The sequence below is a fragment of the Dendropsophus ebraccatus genome, chromosome 12 (genome assembly GCF_027789765.1).
Source record: "Dendropsophus ebraccatus isolate aDenEbr1 chromosome 12, aDenEbr1.pat, whole genome shotgun sequence".
NCBI lineage: Eukaryota > Metazoa > Chordata > Amphibia > Anura > Hylidae > Dendropsophus > Dendropsophus ebraccatus.
Window position 1 is genome coordinate 53771311 of NC_091465.1, and position 23005 is coordinate 53794315.

Below are 23005 nucleotides of genomic sequence, written 5' to 3' on the forward strand. Positions count from 1 at the left end.
TGCTTTTAATCCAAGATCTGTCCTGGGGTCTGTTCGGCAAGTGATGCAGTTATTGTCCTAAAAAAATACTTTTAAACTTTAAGCCCGTGCCAAACGGGAGTATCTGTGCCCTAACTTTGCACCACCCCTCCGTCCCTCTTCCCCACCCTCTTCATCATTGTGAGTGCCACTGAAACACTTTCTCCATGCTGAACATTGCACAGGTCCTTAACGATCCAGCCCATGTGCCGGACTGCCACAGGTGGAGAATAGAAGGCAATCTGCCTGGAGCGTTCCTAGTGATGAAGAGGGTGGGGAGGAGGGACAGAGAGGTTGTGCAAAGTTAGGGCACAGATACTCCTGTTTGGCACGGGCTTCAAGTTTAAAAGTATTTTTTTTAGGACAATAACTGCATCACCTGCCGAACAGACCGCAGGACAGATCTTTGATTAAAAGCATCTATCCAAAGGTATAAGTGGTTTGGGGGGGTCAGATTGTGGGTACAGAGTCGCTTTAAATTTCCTGTGGATATAGCATACCTACTCCATATGGGGATACCCCTTTGAAGTCTATAGAAAAACAGCTGTACTTGCAAAAATGTTTAAAAAAAACTGTAGTTTTATTTTTTATGTGTGAACACTGCCTGAAGAAAACTGCATAAGAATTGTATTACTAATGTAGAAATGGTACAAGTGTCAATACATCAAGTGCTGACTCTCTTTATCATTGAATTATGTTGGACTAAGTTAACAGGAAACTTAGACACGTATACATGTCCTGATTGAGTGCATAATACATCAGGGTTCCAGATAACAAGTAAAAGTAGGAGCTTGGCTCTTTTCTTAAGTCTTAGTTCTCGTGATATTTCCTTTACCTTACTGAGTAAGCTTTCTTTTGATTATATCTGTATTTCTTCTATGTGAAGGTTTTCTACAGATGTTTACCATGCAGTAGCTCCAGAAGAAGGTCAGAGTCTTGAGAGTTGTCGTTCACTGTGACTGCAGCTCACTTATAGGTGGAATTTATCTATAGTGTCTATGCGCAGCATAAAAGGAACTCACTTAAGTCCCCATATACCTTTTTAATAGCCCTATAACACTTGTTTGGCTGACTGCTATTCTCTCCCCCATACACATTAACACTCTATACAGCCAAACGTAAAAGTATTCCTGATGGGGACAGGATAATAAGCCGCTGCCAGACACCTCTGGAAACAGCTTATCTTATCAGAGAGAGAAAGACTAGGCGTGTTGAAATTCAACATGTTGTATCCTTTTTCCTTGACATTCGATGAATGAACATCAGCTGAACACCTGATACACAAAGAATTGTCATCTGGTCCCACAGAAAATGGTGGGTTCGGCTGACATTAGTACAGTGTGTACAGTTGCCTTTACAATTCCTATTCTGGACCTGACAGAAGAACAAACTCTCCCCTCCCCAGTTTCATTATAACTTTCCCTTTTCTCCTTACCTACCATTACCAGCATGAGCCTCTTTTGACAATTTGTTTTTATTGTTCTGTTGATATTTAAACATCTGTATATCCTTTTATTTGGTTCCTTTAGTTTTATTCCACAATATACTCAGCTTCACTCTTGATTTTTTTTTTTCCTGCATTTCCGAGTTTTCAGTCAAAAGCATGGCTACGAGTGTTCTATGAAGTCATGCAGTATATGCCATTTTTGTGTGCAGATCTGAAGCTGTGGTATAAATTGTGGTATATGTTAGTACGTGATCTTTTATCTCACCTGTCTTCATCTGCTTTCATTCCATTGTGGTTTTTTTTATTTTATTTTTTCTTTTCACCCTTTTTCCCACCTTGCTGGTGTCGTGTGCTTTTATTTTGTTTCTCTTTCCCAGCCCCCTCCTGTGTCCGAAGAGGAATTGCAGCTTCAGCTTGCACTTAGCTTGAGCAAAGAGGAACATGACAAGGTAGAGCTGACATGTTTTTGTACCAAAACCAGATTACAATTGCTGATTTACCAATGAATCAGTCCCTTCCCAGAGTCCTCCCTCTGCTTTCTCTGCTGCAACTTGTAATGTAGTGGATGTAGATGCACTACAACTAATGTCCACTAACCAATTCTGCTTTCTGCTTCTTATCACTTGCTCAGACTGAGAACTGGAGAAGAGATCAGTCAGTATCTCTTACTGCTTTACAACAATTGCAGGCTGTTGATAGTACCAGTCAGCTTTTACTATTCTCAAAAGAATGGTTGATAAACAAGACTTTTGAGCGAATCACATGGTTGACCTCACACCATTTTTCTTAGTGGGTGTTTTAATTGCAAATCTGCGTACCTAAATATGTAATAATTTACTTTGATGATGCTGTGTATTTATCTTCCACACCGATTCATTCACGTCCGCTCATTCTTACAGCAGATGTTGGGTGTGAAAGGATTGTCCACGATTACAAAAAGTCTTAGCTTTTTTTCCTGAATTAGCTAGATTCATTATGGGCTGTCTGCATTATTGCACTCTGGCTCCATTCACTCAAATAGGAATGAATATCTGACACAACCACTCTTTCTTTATATAAAAGCAGATCCCATTTTCTGATCCTGGACAACCCCCTTAATTTCTTTCTTATACTGTAGCCTGTCTTCTTGGGGATGTCTGCTAACTTATTAATTGCCTTTCCCTGCTCCAGTTACATAGAACGTCATCTCTCACATCTAAATGTTTACCACCGATATCTGCAGATTCTATGGAAGTGACAGGGTTTTTTTACCTGCTAAGGCAGTCATTGGATGTCAAAGCCATTCCTGCTAAGCTTTGTTTAGGAGACACAATTATAGAAACGTCTCTAAAAGAAAAAAATGGACCATCTAAGGGAGCGATAATCAGGCCGATCTGGCAGATTAGCGTTCCGCGTAAAAGAGTCAACGATCAGCTAATAGCAACGGTTATCGGCTGGCTGTGTCTTTTGGTCCTGACGTAAAATCATCATCCGACAACTGGTTATTGCTTTGCATAATAGCTATGCTCGGCTGATGAATTTGTAAAAAAAATAATAATGTTCGTATATACCTGACCATGCACCCGGGCAGAAGCATCGGGGAGTGTGGTTAGGTATGTATGATCTTTGTTATTTTACACAAAAGCAACGGCTGCATGGACATTGCTAACGATGTCCATGCAGCCCTTGCGGAACAATAGTCAAGCCAAGTAATTGGCTCAGTAAAAGTGTGGAAATGATCAAAACCTTTAAATATGTTAAAGGACTCTGACTAAATAACGCTCAAGAGGGGTGTGTATATTTAAAAAAAAAAAAAAAAAATTAACTCATGAACACGGGGACACAGTCAGAGGTTAGTAAGGGAAAAGAGCAGAAGCAAGAGAAAATATTACTTTACTGAAAGAGTAGTAGATGCTTGGAACAAACTTCTAGCAAATGTGGTTGGTAAATCTAAAATAACTGAATTTAAACGTGCCTGGGATAAACATACAGTATATCTATACAAAGGGTACGTGCACACTGCGGAATGGCGACGGATAACCTGTTGTGCATTCTGCAGCTTGCACCTGCCGGCGGACTAAGGCGCGCGTGCGTCTTCTCCCGTGTCAGACTCCATTCCACACGTTCATTCTTTGGACAGATGACGGAATCCGCCTGTGCATAGAATGGAGTCTATGACACGGGCAGAGACGCACGCGCCTCACTCCCCAGCGGGTGCGAGATGTTATCCGTCGCCATTTTGCAGTGTGCACGTACCCTAAGAAGGGAAATACTAAAAGGGGAGACTAGATGGATCAGGTGGTCTTTTTTTGCCAACAATCTCCTAGGTTTCTATGAGAAGCCTTAATGGCTGCCTTACTTCCCTGTGGATCAGATGGGTGATCTGACGTTCTAGGTCACTGGATCCAAACTTGAATACTATATCAGATTTTTTATTATGCACTTTTCGCTCTCGTGTGTGTTAAATATTTGCTCGAGAATGCTGTTGTGATCGTGTAGTTGAGTGTTAGGTTCTTAACACCAGTCTCTTCACAAAACTAACATAAGTGCATGCCTAGTTTACAGAACTGTCACTGGGTAACTAACTGTGATTGTATTTTTGGCATTCATGCTTTTCCCTTTACAATGTAACATTGAATTATGATTGATTTTACTGGAGTAATCTTAAAATTGTGCTTTTAAATTTTGGTTTCTTAATTCTGAAAGAACTGGTATTAAAAGGTAAGTATGTGAGTGTATTTGCTGCCCCAATACAGTGCTTACGATTGACAGGTAAGAAGCCATTATGATGTGTTAAAGGCAGCTTCCACCATGAGTGCTCCTTTATCCCAACTAGGAATATATATCTTTTTATTTTTATCAAAGTAATTCTTTGTGCCTTTTGAGTATATGTTAAGTTTAAGGCAAGGTTTCATGCACTGGGTCTTGAAGTGCCCCTCTCTAGTAAGAGGGTTCTTCATGTATTTGTGGTAAAAGATGTGCATGATTGTGGTTCCCTCCGTCCGCTGAACTTGACTCTGGAACATTTTGAGAACGTATGTTTATGCTTGATGATCGTGGCAGATCCCTGCCATTACACCTCCTGCTATTTGGCATGCACTGTTGACTGTTACCATCATTCTGTCTGTTTGTTCTGGCACAAAGCAATGGGCATGTAGTTTATTCTACGTAAGTTTTACATACACTCAAACCAAAGAGCCCAAACTGCAAAGTCACATTCCTTAAATTTGTGCTAAACAAATAGTTGCACATTGCTCTGTGTCCATAATGTACTATAAGTTGCTTCATCTTTCATTCGCTTTTTTTTTTTTTGTCATTTTATTTAATTTCTTTTTTTTTTTTTTGTAATTTCCTTCCGTGAACTCTATATAGGCGTTTTTATGATGTCAGTTCTCCCCGAGTTTTCAGTTGGACAATTGACTTTGTGATCATTTTTTCTCATTATACCTGTCAAAGCAGCAATCTTACTACTACTAGTACTACTGTTATTTCTGTATGATGATATTGATGAATACTCTGGGCACAAAACTGCGAATCTGCTGCGGATTTTTAAGATATGCCATCAGTATGTTCTATACAACTGTTTTGCAAGCCATGTTATGCCAGCCTGTGCTGTCCTCTGTAGTAGGCTAAATCTGTAATGCAGGTTACAGAGTTGCATGGTATGCAGCATACTGGGAGTGAGCCTGTTGTCAGCACATCACTGACAGCGCTCACACAGGCAGATCAATAAAAGGGACATTCCGCAGACAAAGCGACATTTCCACTTGAAATTATATGTTCTGACACAGAACCATTTCTGCACTTTTTACTCTGCTGTATATCCAGAGTATCCACTGGCTGGAATGCTGTAACATTTAATGGGCTGCTGGCGGTGTGGGTTGTATTTAGAAACATATAGAGAAGTTTTTTTATCTTCATAAAGTAATGACATATCACTAGGATCCAGCAGAATCAAGGAAAGGGACAATGGGGAGGCTTTTGCATTGAAAATTTTTTTTAAAAATCCAGCACAATCCTTCTTGAGATACTGTGAATAGATTTTTACTTTTTTTTTTTTTTACCTTATTTTTGCTAAGTTTAGGCAAAAAAGTGACAAGTGAAAAATGCCAAATGACAAACGTTTTAAACAGACTTCTTTCCATTATAAAATTTATGGCTTAATCTGTCCATGTTTTAGACATTTATTCGAATGATTACCCTGTCATACTATTTCTCTAAACCCTAGGTCCTAGGTGCTGTCTTTATGTATCTCATAGTAAAATTTTCTTTGTTGCATGTAGCAACCAATCACAGCTCAGCTTTCATTTCTCCTGTTTCCCTTGTAAAATGGATGCTGAGCTGTGAATGGTTACCATGGACAACAAATGCAATATTAGTGTAATACAGATTTATACATTTTTCACCAGGGTATACAAGCATATTCTTAAGGGGTACTTAGTGTAGGCTTCTTAAATGAGGTCTGATCAAAATTTGTATTAAAGTATTGTATTGCCCCCCAAAATTTATACAAATTGCCAATATACACTTATTACGGGAAATGCTTATAAAGTGCTTTTCCCCCTGCATTTACTACTGCATCAAGGCGTCACTTCCTGGATAAAATGGGGATGTCATAACCCGACTCCCAGAACTGTGCGGGCTGTGGCTGCTGGAGAGGATGATGGCAGGGGGACACTGAGGGACACAGGGCACTAGAGGAAAACTGAACATCCCTCTGCCATCATCCTCTCCAGCAGCCACAGCCCCCACAGCTCTGGGAGTCGGGTCGTGACATCACCATTTTATCCAGGAAGTGAAGGGGAAAAGGCACTTTATGTGCATTTCCTGTAATAAATGTGTACTGGGGATTTGTATAACTTTTGGAGGGCAATACAATACTTTAATAAAAATTTTCACCGGACTTCTTTAAGAATCACCTTTCTAAATGGCTGCACCTTTGCCCGGCAACTACAGTGCATCAATGCTGCTTTTTCAAGTGGGTAACACCTATTTCAAAAAGTGTAGGCTTTTGTGGCACATTACTATTCTGTTTTTGGCACCTTCCGATTTTCAGCTTCCTGCGTTTTACATAGAAAATATGGTTCTGTGTCAGAAGGTCTTAATGTTACAATTGTAAGTAATTTCTAATGAGTAGGATTGCTGCATCCTTTCTCAAAAACCTATGATTAAATATTCAGCTGATCATCCCGTTATCGTTCCTTCATTCACAATCCTTATCATTGTTCTCGTAATTTAGAGTCTGAATGATTTTCTGTTATTGATGATTAAATTTCTGAATAGGAGGAACGTATCAGAAGAGGAGATGACCTCAGACTTCAGATGGCCATTGAAGAAAGCAAGAAGGAAGCCCCATCTAAGCAGGAAGAGGTAATGTGTTTGTTTGTTTTTGACAACATGCTCTTAACATCCTGTACTTTAAAAGCAATTTCCACAGACATTTTTCTTTTTTTTTTCTCCTTAATTAATCAAGCTGTTAAAAAAAAAAAATGTAACTATACTCTTCCTCTCCGATGCCCTGGCACTGCCATTCTGAGTGAGCTGTTTGTTCAGCCAGTCACAGGATAAGGCAGGTTACCACTGCAGGTAGTTCCTTCGCAACCATCGTAGGAAGTAGAGATGATCGAATTCACAGTACAAACAAAGCGAATCGCTTTGTTAGCTCAGCAATCTGCTCATCAGCCTGCAGGCTTTGGCGTCCATGCCGCTCTGCGCTGCTCCACCCCGGGTGCCGGGAGGAGCTAACTCCAGTTCTGGGAAACTTCTCCCAGGACTGGATCCAGTACAGACTTTAAAGGCAGGCTGATAAACCGATTGTCAAGCTAACAAAGCAATTCACTTTGTTTGTCCTGTAAATTCCCTCATTTCTGATATATATAGAAGGAAGAAGAATTATTTATTTAGACTTATTTTGAAGTTGATGGTAATTACAAGGCAGCACAGGTAACCCCTTTAAGACTTTTTAACATTTAAGTTGAACCCCTACATACTTGAGAGAAGGTTTAGTTTTGTTCTGTGAAGAATATTGTCGTCTTTCTGCTCCTTTATGGCCAGTTCACACTGAGTAAGTTCGGAGGAATTCCGTGGCGGAGAGCCCCGCCTGTGGAATCCCGCCTGCCTCAATGTCAGTGTGTCTATGAAAGGGCTAACGCACCTCTGCTCTTCTCTACTCTCTGCTCAAAAAATTGTCTGGTCAATTCTTTGAGCGGAGGACAACGTAGAGCAGAGGCGCCTGAGCCCTCCCATAAACAGATGGGATTCCACAGGCGGGGAGCTCTCCCCCGCAAAATTCTGCCGAATTTACTCAGTGTGAACTGACCCTTACATTGCATCCAAGTTATTATTGCATTCCGTAAACCTTTAGATGAGCAGTGGTTAGGCCATTTGTTGCTGTCTGTTATTTACACTAAATAATTACTGTATATTGTCATTTTTGCATTTTGCTAATTTCACATGTATTTTATAAATCTATTTTTCTTTAGTCTTCCCTAATGGATTTAGCAGATGTGTTCAGTTCCCCTGCTCCTGCTGCACCTGCATCAGACCCATGGGGATCAACAGCCGCACCTTCCTCTGATCCTTGGTCTGGAGCAGTGAACACTTCTACTGCGTCAGCCGTTTCTGATCCCTGGGGAGGGCCTCCGGTTGCTACAGGTGCAAGTACAGACCCATGGGGTGCTGGTATCCAGACAAACAATGCTCCCACTGATCCCTGGGCGGGGACCCCAGCAGTTTCTTCAGCAGATGCCAAACCTGTGACTGACCCGTGGAATCCAGGAGGTAAGTTAGAAATTGAATGTTAGACCACCTAGCATTACAGATCTTAATTTGATAATTGAATGTTTTGTCTGCTGGCTCATCTTGAAGAAGTTATTAAAGGGTTATTCTGATCTGGGTTAGTTATGCCCTCTCTCTTAGCTATGATAGGGCATAACTAAGAGTTTGCGGAGTGGGGGGGGGGGGGGGGGGCTCTGCGATCAGACTCTGACCCTCTGGTCATAGTTATGCCCTGTCCTATGCATAGTTAGAATAGGGCAGAACTACTTTACATAGGAATACACCTTTAATATATTGAATACTAATTTAATCCTTTCTTTTGTATTTTTAAACATTTTAGGCGCTGCAAATACTGTTGGTGCCCAGAACAGTGACCCTTGGTCTTCAAGTCCTTCTATGGCAGCTAAGCAGACAACAGACCCCTGGGCTCCAGCAGCAACCTTCTCCGATCCCTGGGGAGGGTCTCCTTCTAAACCAAGTACAAATGGGACTGTGGGTAGGCTATTTTGTGCTTATTATTCCTTTTACATACAGTGAAAGGTTAAAATCCTTACGGTAGGCTATCCATCCAAATATGATTGCTGGGTATCTCCATGAAACTACTGTACCTAACAAAAAGCATTGGTATGTCCAGCATTAGACTTCCAGGTTTTCACCTACTGAGATCTTAGGTATACAGAATAATAAAATATATGTATTTTCACATTTAGAAGGGTTTTTTTGTTATAGAGTTTAGGGTAAACCAGAGTGAACTAGTTTGATGGTGACATGACATGAGCCCTTCAGTCAAAACCAAAGTGGGAAGGGAAGTCATGTACTGTCCTGTATCTCACTGCCACAATGGGACCCCAAGGGATCACAGTGAGGGGGAGAGCACAGAGAGCAGGGTTTAAACATGTACTCTAGCACTGTCAATGTCTGGGGACTCCTTAAAATAGGCAAGTGCTATAATAAAGGAGAAGTCCCGCAATTTTATTTTTATTTTTTTAAAAAGGGAGGAAGATGGAGGGTGGGGAATAATAAAGTAACCTTGCCTGTTGTCATGCCCCGTAGTGCTGCTCCCAGGTCCAGCTGAGAGCCGCAGGTGTCCTGAAGCCCTTCCAGCTGCAACATCATGTACTGGGCTTAGTGATTGCCCGCTCAGCAAATCAGTGACTGGGCTGGGCCGTGACGTTGTAGCTGGAAGAGTAGAGAACGTCAGGTACCCAGATTTCAGCTGAAAATGACATCAGTCAGTCGTCAGCAGGCCCCGGGAGCGTCGGAACCCGGGAGGCACAGGGACAGGTAAGTTTACTTTTGTTTATTTTCCTGCACCCCCTGCTTTCCTTCCTTTTTTGAATTTCATGGGACTTCTCCTTCAATTGTTTTTTGTTTGTATATCAATCCACTGCTTTAAAAGAAAAATCTTTGCTAGAAAAGACATCTCAAACTGCTTACTTATATAGCTTTACGGGTAGTGAGTGGCCTGAGGCTGCAATCTCCTGAAAAAAATGCTTTTTTACTTCAGCTCTAAAGTGGCATAGAGTCGTGGCCAGTGCACGTTAGTTCCCTGATCATGCCTAATATAAAAAGCATAATAAAAATAAAAAGCATAATAAAAAGTAATAAAAAAACATTAAGCAATAACATTATAGACAGTCTTACATAGATAGCTATGTAGCCATGTAAGCAGTTGGGGGTGTATTTTCCAACTGACAGTTGCTCTTTAAGTTAAATAGAACCTGTCGTCGCTGCCATGCTGTCTGGGATAGTTCTGGGTGGCTTATCCCTGCCTCATTGCCCTTGATAGGTAGATGATAGATCTCTACGTATAATCAAACAGCTCTATCAATCTAGACTGGTGGGAAGGGGAGAAGGCACCGGACCATCCCAATGGCTCATTTAGGCAACATGGAAATGAGGACAGGTTCCCTATAATGTACACTTTGTTATTATGATTCTGTACATTAGGTGAGCTGAGAAGTTGTGGGGCATTTTAGTTCCACAGCTAAACAGCATCAATCCAGCCTTTAATTTATTTACTTTTTAATTTTAAGATGTGTGTTTTTTTTTCTTCTTTTGCTGCAGAACTTGTACTTGCATTATTCCTGTTTTTCGCCTGTCAGGCAATCCATTCCTTTAACAATGCTTCATTATTTTGCCTGTCTCTTGTGGGAGTTTTGTTTTTAACCTGTTTGTCTTTGTGTATGTGCCTGTCTCTGTCTGCCCCACCTCCTTAGCCAGTACCACCTTTGACCAGTTCATCAGTTCTGCAGATGAGTTTTCTGATTTTGACATCCTGAGGACTACCCTTCCCCATTCAGGAAGCAGCACAGGTTTGGAAGTGCTCTCTTTCCTACCTGCTTGCTTACTGTGAATCCATTTACCCTCAGCTTTTGCTTTCTATGTCTTTTGGTATATGTGACTCTTCTGTGTCTCTTTAATACTTTTCTTAAAAATGCTGCAATGAGCTAATATGTTTTCTGAGAAATTAAAGCTTTTTTTCAGCCTTTTTAATAATAAAAAAAATTAAATTAACTACTATTCCTACAGTCTCTCTGATGGTGGGTTAGCGAAGTCATTTGTAGATAGCCCTAAATAGAACCTGGAGAAGCTGGGAAAGCTCTTCTGCAATAAGACAGAGAGCAGCTTCCTGGGAGTCAAGTGCTCAACCAAGCTCTACTCTAGCAAATGGTGGAGGCCTGAACACCCAGAGCTTTTTTTTTTTTTTTTTTTTTTTACAGTAAAGCTTGATTTAGTTTTAACTGTGAGTATTCTGGTTATTAGGAGGACCTAATCTGAAGACTAGGAATGATTTCCTGTAACTTTTATTTATTTAAATGTATCTATCTTTTGGATTTCCTTCTTGTTGCTGATTAAATGTGATTTCTCCAAGAGAGACAGAGCAATTTTACATGGGCTGATTTATAATCAAGAAGCATTGCTAGAAATTTCTATAATGTCTATAATCTTCCTGTGTAAAAGTGACAGCAATCAGCCAAAGAGCGTAAAAATGCCTACTCAATGGCCGCGTTTAAACGGGATGTACGTCCGATAGCGGTAAATTTCATTAGCTGCAACAATCTCGCTGATCATTGCTTGTGTCCTTGCACCACCCCATATCAGGCTGTGTAAAAGGATCCTCATGAGACAATAAAGATAATCTGTGAATTGTCTTTTACAGTTCTTGTTTCCTCTTTGCCCAGCTTAAAGCAAATACGATACCCTAATTTTACACAATGAACTAGCAGCAATTTATAATATTGCTGAGCCCACACACAATATACCCCACCTGGACCCCCATACCTCCCCACACACACTTACAATACTGCTGCGGTCCAGGAATGCGGGCTGTGGCACCAGGAGACGCAGCTGGTTGCAGGAGCAAGACGGGGCAGGAGCGTGGCACTGCTGTGACCAGCCGTACGCAGCTACTGTGCCGAGTGACATCACAGTAGCTGCGTCCGGGTGGTACATGTGGTCAGGCCGCACTGTAAGGCCACAGGGCTGTCTTGGAGCTTGCATGCGGCCGCATACTTTTCTGTATGCGCCGCGTGTCAGTGACTATGATTACGCGTGTCATAGGTTCGCTGACGTTGCAATAGACGCTTGGTTTTACAAGTGAGTGTAAAATTGTTTTGCTTGCTGCCTGGTGAGAGAGAGTTGCTTCTAGACATGTCTTTACAATGCACTCATTTTACACAGCTGACAGTGGGGGAACATTATTGGACTGAAAGAAGCAGGATGGTTGTTTGCCCACCTTCTAGGCGTTTGGAGAAGTGGTTATGTAAGGGGCACACACAGCAGACAGGCGTCAGACATACAATCAGTGCAAAGGATCCTTTGATCCACTGAAATATATGAGCAGCTCTGTTTCCTTGTCCACCATCCAGACACAGGTGGCACCTTCATTACACACCTCTTTGTCTAGACCGTTTCCAGGTGCTTAGCAGACGTAATATTTGTTGTTTCGGTGCCAATTATGTGTCCTGCCATTAACAGCTAGCCACCGCTGGCTTAGCTTGCTGTTGTGTTGTAAATAAGAAATTTGGACTGGAACCATATAATTTTAAAGGGGTTTCCAGGGAGCAGAAGATGGCAATTCAGTGTCTCTGAGCTGGTGGGTGCATATCCCTATTGTGTGGAGGCAAAACCACACTCTTACATGATGTCCAATACTTGCACATTGTCGTCGGAGCAGAAGGCTTTAGTTGTCTTCTGCTGTCTGGACAACCCTCTTAAGCGATGAATCTAGGTTGTTAGGGATCTGATGACAGTCCTGTTGGAGTAAGGAGACCTAACGAGGGGAAGCAGCTCAGCTATATGTACAGGATATCCTGTGGTCACATGTTTTACCTCTAATAACAGGGCTTCCAGCCAGCGTTTTTCTACAGGATAATGCTTACCCCCACACAGCAAGGGTTTCCCAGTAAGGGTATGTGCACACTTCGGAAAATTGGTCATGAAATCCACCGCTCGCGGACTGTGGCGGGCACGTGTGTCTTCTCCTGTGTCATAGACTTCATTCTATGCGCGGTTGGATTCCAAAGAATGAACGCCGCAGTTTGCGAGCAGTAGATTCCGCAACGGGGACGAGCAGTGGATTTCACAACAGATTTTCCATCTATTTTCCGAAGTGTGCTTATACCCAAATGTCTCAAGTTCTAATACTTTCTTGGCCTGCCTGGTCGCCAGATGTATTGCCGATTGAACATTTATGGGATCAGCTGGGACATACCGCACTGAACCTCTATGCCTTCATGCCTAACTGTATCTCATCTTGTATCCAATAGTCTTTCAGTTGTACAGTTTCAATAAGGGTGCTCTTACACAGGGCGTATCACAGCGGAAATATCGCTGCGAATTTTGCAGCGAGATCCGCTGCTATGTAAGGTCCTGGCAGGTCCCTGTAAATACATACTAACAGCTGATCTTTCACACTGCTGCAAGTATGTATATCGTCCGTCCCTCAACCCCTTAATCGGCTCCCACTGTGTACATTACCTGTCTTTAATCCTGGCTGCACGGTGTCCCGGCTTCCTGCTCTCCCGTCCAGCCAATTAGTGGCTGTGGCTGGGCAACACACTGATTGCCTGAGCAGGAAGCGGGGACATCGTGCAGCAAGGATTGAAGACGGGAATGTATACAGCCGGAGCCTATTAAAAGATAAAGGGACAGGTGATTAACATACTCGCAGTGGTCTGAAAGATCCGCTGCGAGTATGTATTCACAGGGACCTGCCAGGACCTTACATCGTAGCGCATTCCGCTGTGATACGTCCTGTGTGAAGGCACAGAGTGTTATTTCTTTCTAATATTCTAATCACATTCACACACAAGTTCTGTTAAATTACAACTTTTTTTTTTTTGTTTCTTTACTGCCAGTTTCCCTTTGCTGATCACATGAGCAGTGCATACTTACCTGCCACGCTGTAATCCAGCATGTTGTTGAAAAACTATCTTTATTCCGGGCTGACAGTGTCACAAAGGGGTGTCTGTGACACTGTGTGTGCCGCCTCTGCTCTCCAGTTGATGCTGTATTTTTATGTATCGGTTAGTCATCCTTAGAAGCTGTGTGGGGCGGGTTCAGACAGTATCACAAACACACCTCAGTCAGCTGAGGAGAGAGAGGTTTTTCATTAACACGTTCGATCACAGAGATGCGTGGAAGGTAAGTATAAACTGCAAGGGGAAATGTGCATATCCATGCTGTCAGTTTCCCTTTAATGAGTGAACACTACTTATAGTAGCAGTGTTCAATGTGTATTTATTAGAGATGAGCGAACCGGGTTCAAGTCGAACCCGAACGTTCGGTATTTGATTAGCTGGGGCTGCTGAACTTGCATAAAGCTCTAAGGTTGTCTGGAAAACATGGATACAGCCAATGACTATATCCATGATTTCCACATAGCCTTAGGGCTTTAACCAAGTTCAAATGCCGAAAGTTCGGGTTCGGATCGACTCGAGCATGCTCGAGGTTCGCTCATCTCTAGTATTTATACATGGCTCAGTTAATTTATTTCTCTGTAGTTTAGCAGTGTAAAGGAATACACTGGGTTGTATGCAGTCTTGTGCACCGTAACTGTCAGTTTATCATTGCCAATCAATAGCACTACACAGTGTACAAGGTTATAAGTCTGTGGCCTTTGTTTGATGTGGCAAATTGTTGGGCTACTGTAGAATATTCAGACTGCGCTCCCATGTGTGTGTTATGCTGCTTTTTTGCAACCATGACAGGAAGCATACTCAGCAATATTTTTTAACTGTCAGCTGTCACTTTTCAGTTCAGTTTTTCATGAAACCTCATAAAGTTCTTTTCTTTCTTTTTCATGCTGTATCTCATTGCTGGCTGGTCACTTTGATGCTATGTTTTTGTTATATGTGTTTGTTTATAGGTGTTCTTTGCTTATTTTCATTCCTTATTGTTCCTGCAGGTGAGCTGGATCTTCTAGCTGGGGAAGTTCCTGTGTCTCGCTCGCTTGGATCAAAGAGTCCGGATGCTTTTGACATGGCAGCAATGAGTGGTTCACTCTCTGAAAGCTCCAAGCCTACACGGAAAACACCTGAGTCGTTCTTGGGGCCTAATGCTGCCCTAGTAGATTTGGACTCTCTAATTTCAAAACCCAACCTGCAAAACACAAAAACCTCAAACCCCTTCCTAGTTACAGGTGAGATATTAGAATTCTAATATTAACTGCCCCTATTTATAAGTGTACCTGTTCCTAAGTCTGTTTACAAAGATACAGACTGCCTTTGCAGTCTGTATCTAATACTTCCTAATCCTGTGTCCCGCTGTCTGTCTGTTCTGTCGGGCACTGCCATCGTGGCGGTGCATTCCAGCGACGGAAAATCTGCGGGCCAATGTATTATTATAAACAGACTTGAGGATAGGAACAGCCACACTAGATAATACACAGCAATCTCGTGCAGGATACCGCAAGATTCTGTGTATTGACAGGGCAGCGAGCAAAGGCTCATGGGAGCCCTTCACGCTGCTCTGCATGCGGGGAAGTTCCGGGTTCAGGCTGACTCCTTTGAAAAGAGCTTTCGCAAGCCCATGAAGAAATATGGATGCATAACATAAATGCACCCGAAAATAAGGGAATCCTATTTAGAAGAAAAATTTAATTATATAATTAATAATTTAATGAAAGAATAATAAAAAAAATGTTCCCCTTGTTTGTTTCTCTTTAAGTTACAAGCTATTTTCTAGTCAAGAGCTGTATTCACAACAATGCACTGTTACACAGAGCCGGTAATTGCAAAAAAGTGCAGTGGGGGCACTATACTATAATTTAAAATATTCCATACATTTTCATGACCCTTTTTTACCCATAAAAGTCTACGACTTACCTCCCTCGGATGGGAGAGATAACTGTTGGCCAAGTGATCGTTGGGCAATCTGTTATTTTGTAGAAAAAAACAAATCCCTGTACGAAGCTCTGAACTACATTGTTATTTATTTGGGTCAATATAAAAGCAGTAATTTTTTTTTAGAAAGTTAGTCAAAGTTAGTCAACTCTTTATATAGACATATGTTAGACACTAAAATTCATTCACAGGTGGAGATGCCTTTTAGGTTAAAGCGGCACTATCAACAGGTTCTTCCCAGAGAATATGCTGCAGTAGCTGTGTCTCTCAGTAATATATTGCCATTAGTTTCACCCCTCTCCTCCCCCGCATTGTTTCTTGTTTTTTTTTTTTTGTTGTTGTTTTTTTTGCAAAATTCCCACATTTATAATACATGCAAGGCATAATTAAGTAGAGACCACAAATCCCCCCTACCCCCGCATTGTTTCTAAAATCGCTAAATGCTCTTATGCAAATTACTTGCATTTAGGGCGTTGCTTGGGGCCGGGAAGCATCGTCGCGCCCCACCAAGCCCGCCCACTATACATATTCATATATGCATAGTGGGCTCTATACACGGTGGCGGCGCAGGGAAGCAGTCTCGTCGGAGATGTGCTGCTTCCCATGTATGCATGAATCCCCCGCGCCTCCGCCGATCCTCCCAAAGGTTCCTCAAGACGGGACTGCTTCCCTGCGCAGCCGCCGTGTATAGAGCCCACTATGCATATACAAATATGCATGGTGGACGGGCTGGGCAGGGCACGGCGATGCTCTCCTGCCCCGAGCAAAGCCCTAAATGCTCTTAAGCAAGTAATTTGCATAAGAGCATTAAGCGATTTTAGAAAAAATGTTGGTGAGGAGAGGGGTGAAACTAATGGCAATATACTACTGAGGGACACAGCTACTGTGGCATATTCTCTGGGAATAGTACCTTCTGATAGTGGACTGGTAACAGACACTTATATATTTGTTACCAGTCCACTTTAATTCTCGTACTGTCAGTTTGTATAGGTTTACATACTCTGAGTGGAATTTTCATCCTATTCAACTTGACAGTGCAGGATGTCGCAACAGATTTCGCTGCGAACTTGCAGCGTGAAATCAACTGCAATTCTGCTATGTGTGAATCCACCCTTAAAGTAGAGAATACAAGTAAATCAGCTTTTATGATCACAGTATAACATGTAAGAATCTGTAGATGGACATTCTATAGCACATTAACAGCGACGTTTCGCTCATGTTTTGTGCATTTAGTTTTGCTTATAATTTATAACATAACACTTACTCTGAACATAATTGGTATCCTATCTGTGGCTCTCCTGCTTCTTGGATAGGTACAGCTCCCAGCATGCTCTCATGTGTACAATATTGGGGCCATTAGGGTGGCTGGTTGTCTGTGGATGGCCACCTGAACAAGAGCTGGTATGTGTTAGAAGCTCTGTCTCATAAAGGAGGGTCTTGAGCTGACGATCATCTCTGTGACACCCCTATCCAGTAATTGAGCGGCTAGTATAATTTAGTTTTGTAGTTTCATTACCAAAAAGTTGTATAATACACTGTAAAGCAATTTGCTAGCATTGAAACAGGTGTGTGTGTCTGTGTAAAAAGTAACTTTACATGGTTTTTATCTCTTCATTATGGTTTGTTTTAGGAGCGACCAGTTCAACTACAACAAATCCATTCCAGCCTAACCAACAGTCATCTCTTACATTAAACCAGCTTCGTTCCAGCCCTGTGATGTCAATGGGACAACAAGTTACACCTGCTGGACAAACACCTGCAGCAATTCCATTTAGTTCTGTGTCACCCATGGTGTCAGTGTCCCCTATGGCCCCTGGAATTCCTCTAGCCAATGTGTCCCCAATGGTTGGAATGCAGCCTGTGGGTGGCCTTCCAGTTGCTGCAGTGCCTCCTGGTGTCTCTCCTATGGGCTTGCCTGCTATGATTCCCCCGCAGCAGTTGGTGACACAACCACTGGTCCCAAATCTTTCAGCACAAGCTGTGACTAGTACCACCAACCCTTTCCTATTATAACAGGCTTTGGGATCACTGATTTTGTAATGGTGATGACGGGGGTGATGGGTCAAATATGGCAACATCTTGCTACTACCACAGAATGTCCCTGTAACTTACATCTTTTGTGGCAACCCTGTATTAGCAGCACCCATGAATTTAGGTGTCTGCTTCCTTTTCACTGTGCCTCTGAATACCAAGAAATAGTATTTTAACCCTTCCCCGCAGTACAGGTAAAGGTGTTTAGGTTGAAGACCATAGATTAATATTGTTTTCTGCAGGATAATTGATAATCAGTAGTGTTATGCCAGAATCTTACTGTCTGTTATTTCCATTTGCCGCCCCCTCATTCTTCTTTGCATTTATAGCAGCACTTCACAGTATGGTTGGTTTTGTTTGCTTCTGCTTAGTTGCAGTCCCATGGGCTTTTGACTTGTGAGCTGAGCAGAACTTGCTTTAAACATCTGTTTTTCCATGTGAAATAAGTGTTTTGCTTACACTATTTTACCGACCTTTCCAGCCTGACCCCCTTTGACTTCAGTTCTACACATTGTTCCCTTTACCTTCCCTATAAATGATGTGTTGGTGGGTTGTCCGTGTATATACAGCACATCGCTCTAGCACTTCTGTGTTACTGGACCATGTTAGGATAATGCCCTTTATTTAGAACAATATATTGATATAACACTAAAAGACTACGCTCTTTCACTTCCAGATAAGATTTTCTGTTGAACAGGGGATTATTGGGGGATTTCCAGGTTGTATTGCCATAATAGCAGGACATTTCCTATTTATTAGAATGAATTCATGAATGCTGATTAAGTGGATTTTTAACCCTTGAGTTCCTTCCATTTCTTTCCTATTTCCATTACAAATCAAATCTGTGATGTTGATTTGTTTGATAACCACTTAATAAACTGATGGCTTTGCTTGGTGTGCTGTCCATCGAGTCCTATTCAGTATGACAATTTCACACGTTTTCTCTCCCATTGAAGAGAAAGCAATGTTTAAATAAAGCAAATCTGGGAAAGTTACATTAGCCTTTCCTCTTGTTTTTTTTTTTTTTTATTCGTTTAGTGTAAAAATTATGATGGTAAATGAAAATCAGCATATGGAGTTTTGTCTTGTATGGACGTATAATGTATTACATTATATCTGATCAGTTTCTGTCTCTTTTTATGTGTATATTTTCTCTCAATGATTTGATTTTGTGATTTTCATTTGAGGAAAGAAAAGAAAACTGTCCATAAGTGATTCTGAATGTCTGTCATTTATTAAACACATCTGGACATACATTGTCTAAATGGAGCCATCCTTCAATGCCTTATGTACCTAAATCACAGTTATCAGCAAAGGGCATTATATCTGGAGAAATTAGAGCCACAGATTTCTTCTACAGCCAAGTACACTTACAAGGTTCTAGTTCATGGTCATTGAAAGATTTTGCACTGGGGTCTCTGTAGTGAAATTCGCCATTTCAATTAAAGGGCAAATGTTGGTTGAAGGGTCTAATGTAAACATAATTTAGAAGTCTGTTATGATACATGAGACCCTCTTACCAATGGCATGGCATAGGGACGCAAAAAGAGTGGCTCTTCAGTCATAAAAAGTTTAGACATGTCTTAGGGATCACAGTCAGAAGAGAGTCAGAACAGAAAAGCACTACCACACCTCTCTCCCTCTCCATTTGATAGCCTATGTGATTCCTAACATGTTTGTAAAAAAAAAAAAACTCTTTACCAAAAAAAAAAATCCAGCTCATGGCCACTAGGTGTGTCCTTTTCTTGTAATCTGCTTTCCACTGCTTGTTAGGGAAAATATCTTTCATAGGCTGTGTTCACACTGCGTTTTTGCAGTTTGTTTAACGTACTGTATATTGTTATGGGGGGGAAAAAAATCGATGCGATTGTGTTGAGTTCCATTAATAAAAGAAATGGATTGAAACATCTATTTTTTTTCCTATTTTTTTAGCGTACACAAAAACGTGATTGACCACTTTACCATTTTTTCTGTACATTAAAGGTAACCATTTAAAAACGTATCTGTTAAACAGACTGCAAAAATGGAGGGTTCCAGCTTAATAATATCCGGACAAAACACCTCTGACCAGGCATAGTTTGGGGCAGTTGTACTATATATGAAGTAACTGCTGCATGTCCACAGTGCCGCACTGACGTTTTTGAAGTCATCTCTCAATGTCTCGGCGTCAGAGCACCTGTGCCATCTTCTTAACTAGAGGTCAGCGCTATTGTTGCTGTGGCGCACACAGGGTGAGAGGTATTTCAGTATTTGAAAAAACAGACTTGACAACCTGGCAGAAGGCGTTCCTACAATGAAGAGAGGAGGCAGACGAGCTATAGCAGGCCTAGGGCATGGGAACCCTAGGACCCGCCTCTTTGACGCACTCAGAACGGAATAAAATATAATTTTTATGAAAATAAAGCAGCAGACGTTTAAAGGTATGTCCGCACACTGTGTACTAAAACCTACATTACTGTTCACTTCTTTGGCCTGTGAAAGGTGGGGAGGTGCTGTTTAGTTAAAGTTTTCTAAAAGAAAGAGACTAGATAGTTTAACAGGCTAACAGCAGGTTAGAAGCATCTGTAACCTGCTGTTATGTTTCCATCACACACAATGTTGAGGATAAAGGTAATTTTCTTACCCTCATCCTCTGCACCATTTTGATGAATTCTAAACTTTATGTAATATGCAAATTAGGCAGTTTTGTGCAGGGAGGCAGGACTGCCACCTTAAAGGGAACCAATCACCTCCAAAATGCATATATAGCTTTTTAAATGTGCTGTTAGAGCACACAGCACACTTTCCATACATGTTTCTATATACTCCCCCGTGTAATCCATAAAGTAACTTTATAAAACTGGCGCCCGGTATGCAAATTACATCAGGTAGTCACCTGGGCGGTGTTCGGCTAGATGGTAGTCACAGTCAGTCCGGGTCCCCTGGGCGTTCTTCGGCGGTAATCACGCCCCTCTGGGCGTGATTCAAATCACCCAGTAGCTCCAACGTCACTCGGGAGCGCGCCATGCACGACGTCTGCGCACCTACGTTTTTACGCCGAAGCGCATGCGCAGTACAGACTCTTCCATTCAGGCTGTAATGCGCATGTGCAGAATAGCCTCAAACTCAGTGTGAGCCGGAGTTCAAGGCTATTCTGCACAGGCGCAGTACAGCCAGGATGGGAGCAGCTGTACTGCGCATGCGCGGCGGCGTAAGAACGTAGGCGCGCCGATGTCGTGCACGGCGTGCTCCCGAGTGATGTCAGAGCTAGGGGGTGATTTGACTACCTGATGTAATTTGCATACCGGGCACCAGTTTTATAAAGTTACTTTATGGATTACACGGGGGAGGCAGGGAGTATATAGAAACATGTATGGAAAGTGTGCTGTGTGCTCTAACAGCACATTTAAAAAGCTATATATGCATTTTGGAGGTGATTGGTTCCCTTTAAGTACATTGATCAATCCTACCTTCATCTCCGGTGAGCATTGGTTAAAAAAAAAACCTGAAATTCTGGAACAATTTTTATTTCCTGTTTAAGGAATGCCTAAAGCATACTGGTCTTTTCAGGTAACTTTTCATGATAGGCTGTTTCAGCACCATATCTGGCCCTTATATATCCTGTATGTGGCATATTCCTGCAGATTCTGCTGTGTAAGCAAAATTTGCACTTTTTAGTTCTCCCAGAGATGATGAGCGGAGCCTAATGTCTATGACGTGTATACTTTTTGGCTTTAAAGGGTTATCCAGCTTTAGAAAACCATGGCCACTTCCAGAGACAGCACCACTCTTGTCTCAGTTTACAGTGAATGTTGCTTAATTGCAAAACGCAGCTAAACTGGAGACAAGAGTGGTGCTGTCTTTAAAATAAAGTGTTTCTTTTTTGAACTCTGGATAAGCCCTTTTAAGTACCGCAGCCATGATAAAGCTGTGGTGAGCAATCTAAATTGTGTATAAAGCTTTGGGGATGATATCTATTATTCACAGAGCTCTCTAGCTCTGTACCCAGGCACTCTCCCTCCCATCTGATTTCCCCTACATAGGTTTGCCTTAAATGTAATGTGCATTGTGAACTAGCTACAGGACAGTACTGACATGATTTTTCAGAGTGGAAGGCATTTTCTTCCGATAAGGTATATTACGTTTCTTATATAGTCACTTGCATTATTGATTTACATGGCCTATTTAAAGGGGTTTTCCAGCGCTACAAAAACATGGCCACTTTTGCCCCTTTCTTCTCTCCAGTTCAGGTGTGGTTTGCAATTAAGCTCCATTTACTTCAATGGAACGGAGTTTCAAACCCCTCCCAAACTGGAGACAAGAGTGGTGCAAAAGTGGCCATGTTTTTGTAGCACTGGATAACCCTTTTAATACTGGTCTTCTAAAAAATAAAAAGATAGTGGTCAACACAGGCCCTTCTCTATATCATTTTAAATTGAGTGCCCTCACGTTGGAGAGTTAAGTTATTCCCAGGTTGTTCGCAAGGTCAGTGGTGGGCTACAAAAATGGTGGAGGGTGCCAGGAATAAAAAAAAAAAAAAACTTATCAGGAAAGACTTAAGGATTTGAGTCTGTATAGTTTGGAGGAAAGAAGAAAAAGGAGGGACCTGATCAAAACCTATGTATGTTATAGAAGTAAATAAGGTTCAGGAGGAAAGTGTTTTAGAAAAAAAAAACTAAACTCAAGAACAAGGAGACAGTGAGAGGTTAGTTGGGGGAAAGATCAGAAGCAACGTGAGAAAATATTATTTCGCTGAAAGAGAAGTAGATACTTGGAACAAACTTCCAGCAGATGCAGTTGGTAAATCTACAATAACAGAATGTATACCTGCCTGGAATAAACATATATCTATTCTAAATTAATAAGGGAAACACTAAAAGGGCAGACTAGATGGAGTAAGTGGTCATTTTCTGCCGACAACCTTCTATGTTTCTATGGGAAAGAGTAGCTCACATCAGAAAGTTCTGCATTCTCCTTATTTAATACTTTTACTTCCTAATATATATATTAATAAATTTAATCCCCATTCATTAAAAGTGGTATTCTGCTCAAATTAAAGCGACTCTGTACCCACAATCTGACCTTCCCCCCTCCCCCCCCCCCCCCCCACCCAAAAAAAACACTTGTACCTTCGGATAGCTGCTTTTAATCCAAGATCTGTCCTGGGGTCCGTTCGGCAGGTGATGCAGTTATTGTCATAATAACAACTTTTAATTCGGCAGCGCTGTGTCTAACAGCCGGGGCTTACTTGTTATTTGTATATGCATTAGGCTGGCACACCCTCTCTGTCCTTCCTCCCCACCCTCCTCATCATTAGGAATGATCCAGGAACATTTACTGCTGTTTGAGCTTTGCTCAGGTGTATTAACGATCCAGCCCATGTTCATTATACACACAGGTGGGGAATAGGAAGCAATCTGACTAG

General features: G+C 41.7%; 1 protein-coding gene across 8 annotated transcripts in view; it reads left to right on the plus strand.

Annotated features, from left to right (window-relative positions):
* EPN1 (epsin 1) overlaps positions 1-18855 on the plus strand; it is a 68638-nt gene extending 49783 nt beyond the window's left edge. For 3 of the 8 annotated variants that reach the window (XM_069948661.1, XM_069948659.1, XM_069948660.1), the window contains exons 6-12: positions 1843-1914; positions 6728-6814; positions 7927-8224; positions 8562-8717; positions 10441-10536; positions 14634-14867; positions 17201-18855. In XM_069948661.1, the coding sequence (XP_069804762.1) occupies positions 1843-1914; positions 6728-6814; positions 7927-8224; positions 8562-8717; positions 10441-10536; positions 14634-14867; positions 17201-17583 (1326 nt within the window). In that variant the 3' untranslated portion in view covers positions 17584-18855. The remainder of the gene's footprint in view (positions 1-1842; positions 1915-6727; positions 6815-7926; positions 8225-8561; positions 8718-10440; positions 10537-14633; positions 14868-17200) is intronic. The other 5 variants (XM_069948662.1, XM_069948664.1, XM_069948667.1 and 2 more) reach the window with 3 other exon arrangements.
* Positions 18856-23005: the final 4150 nt, after the last annotated feature.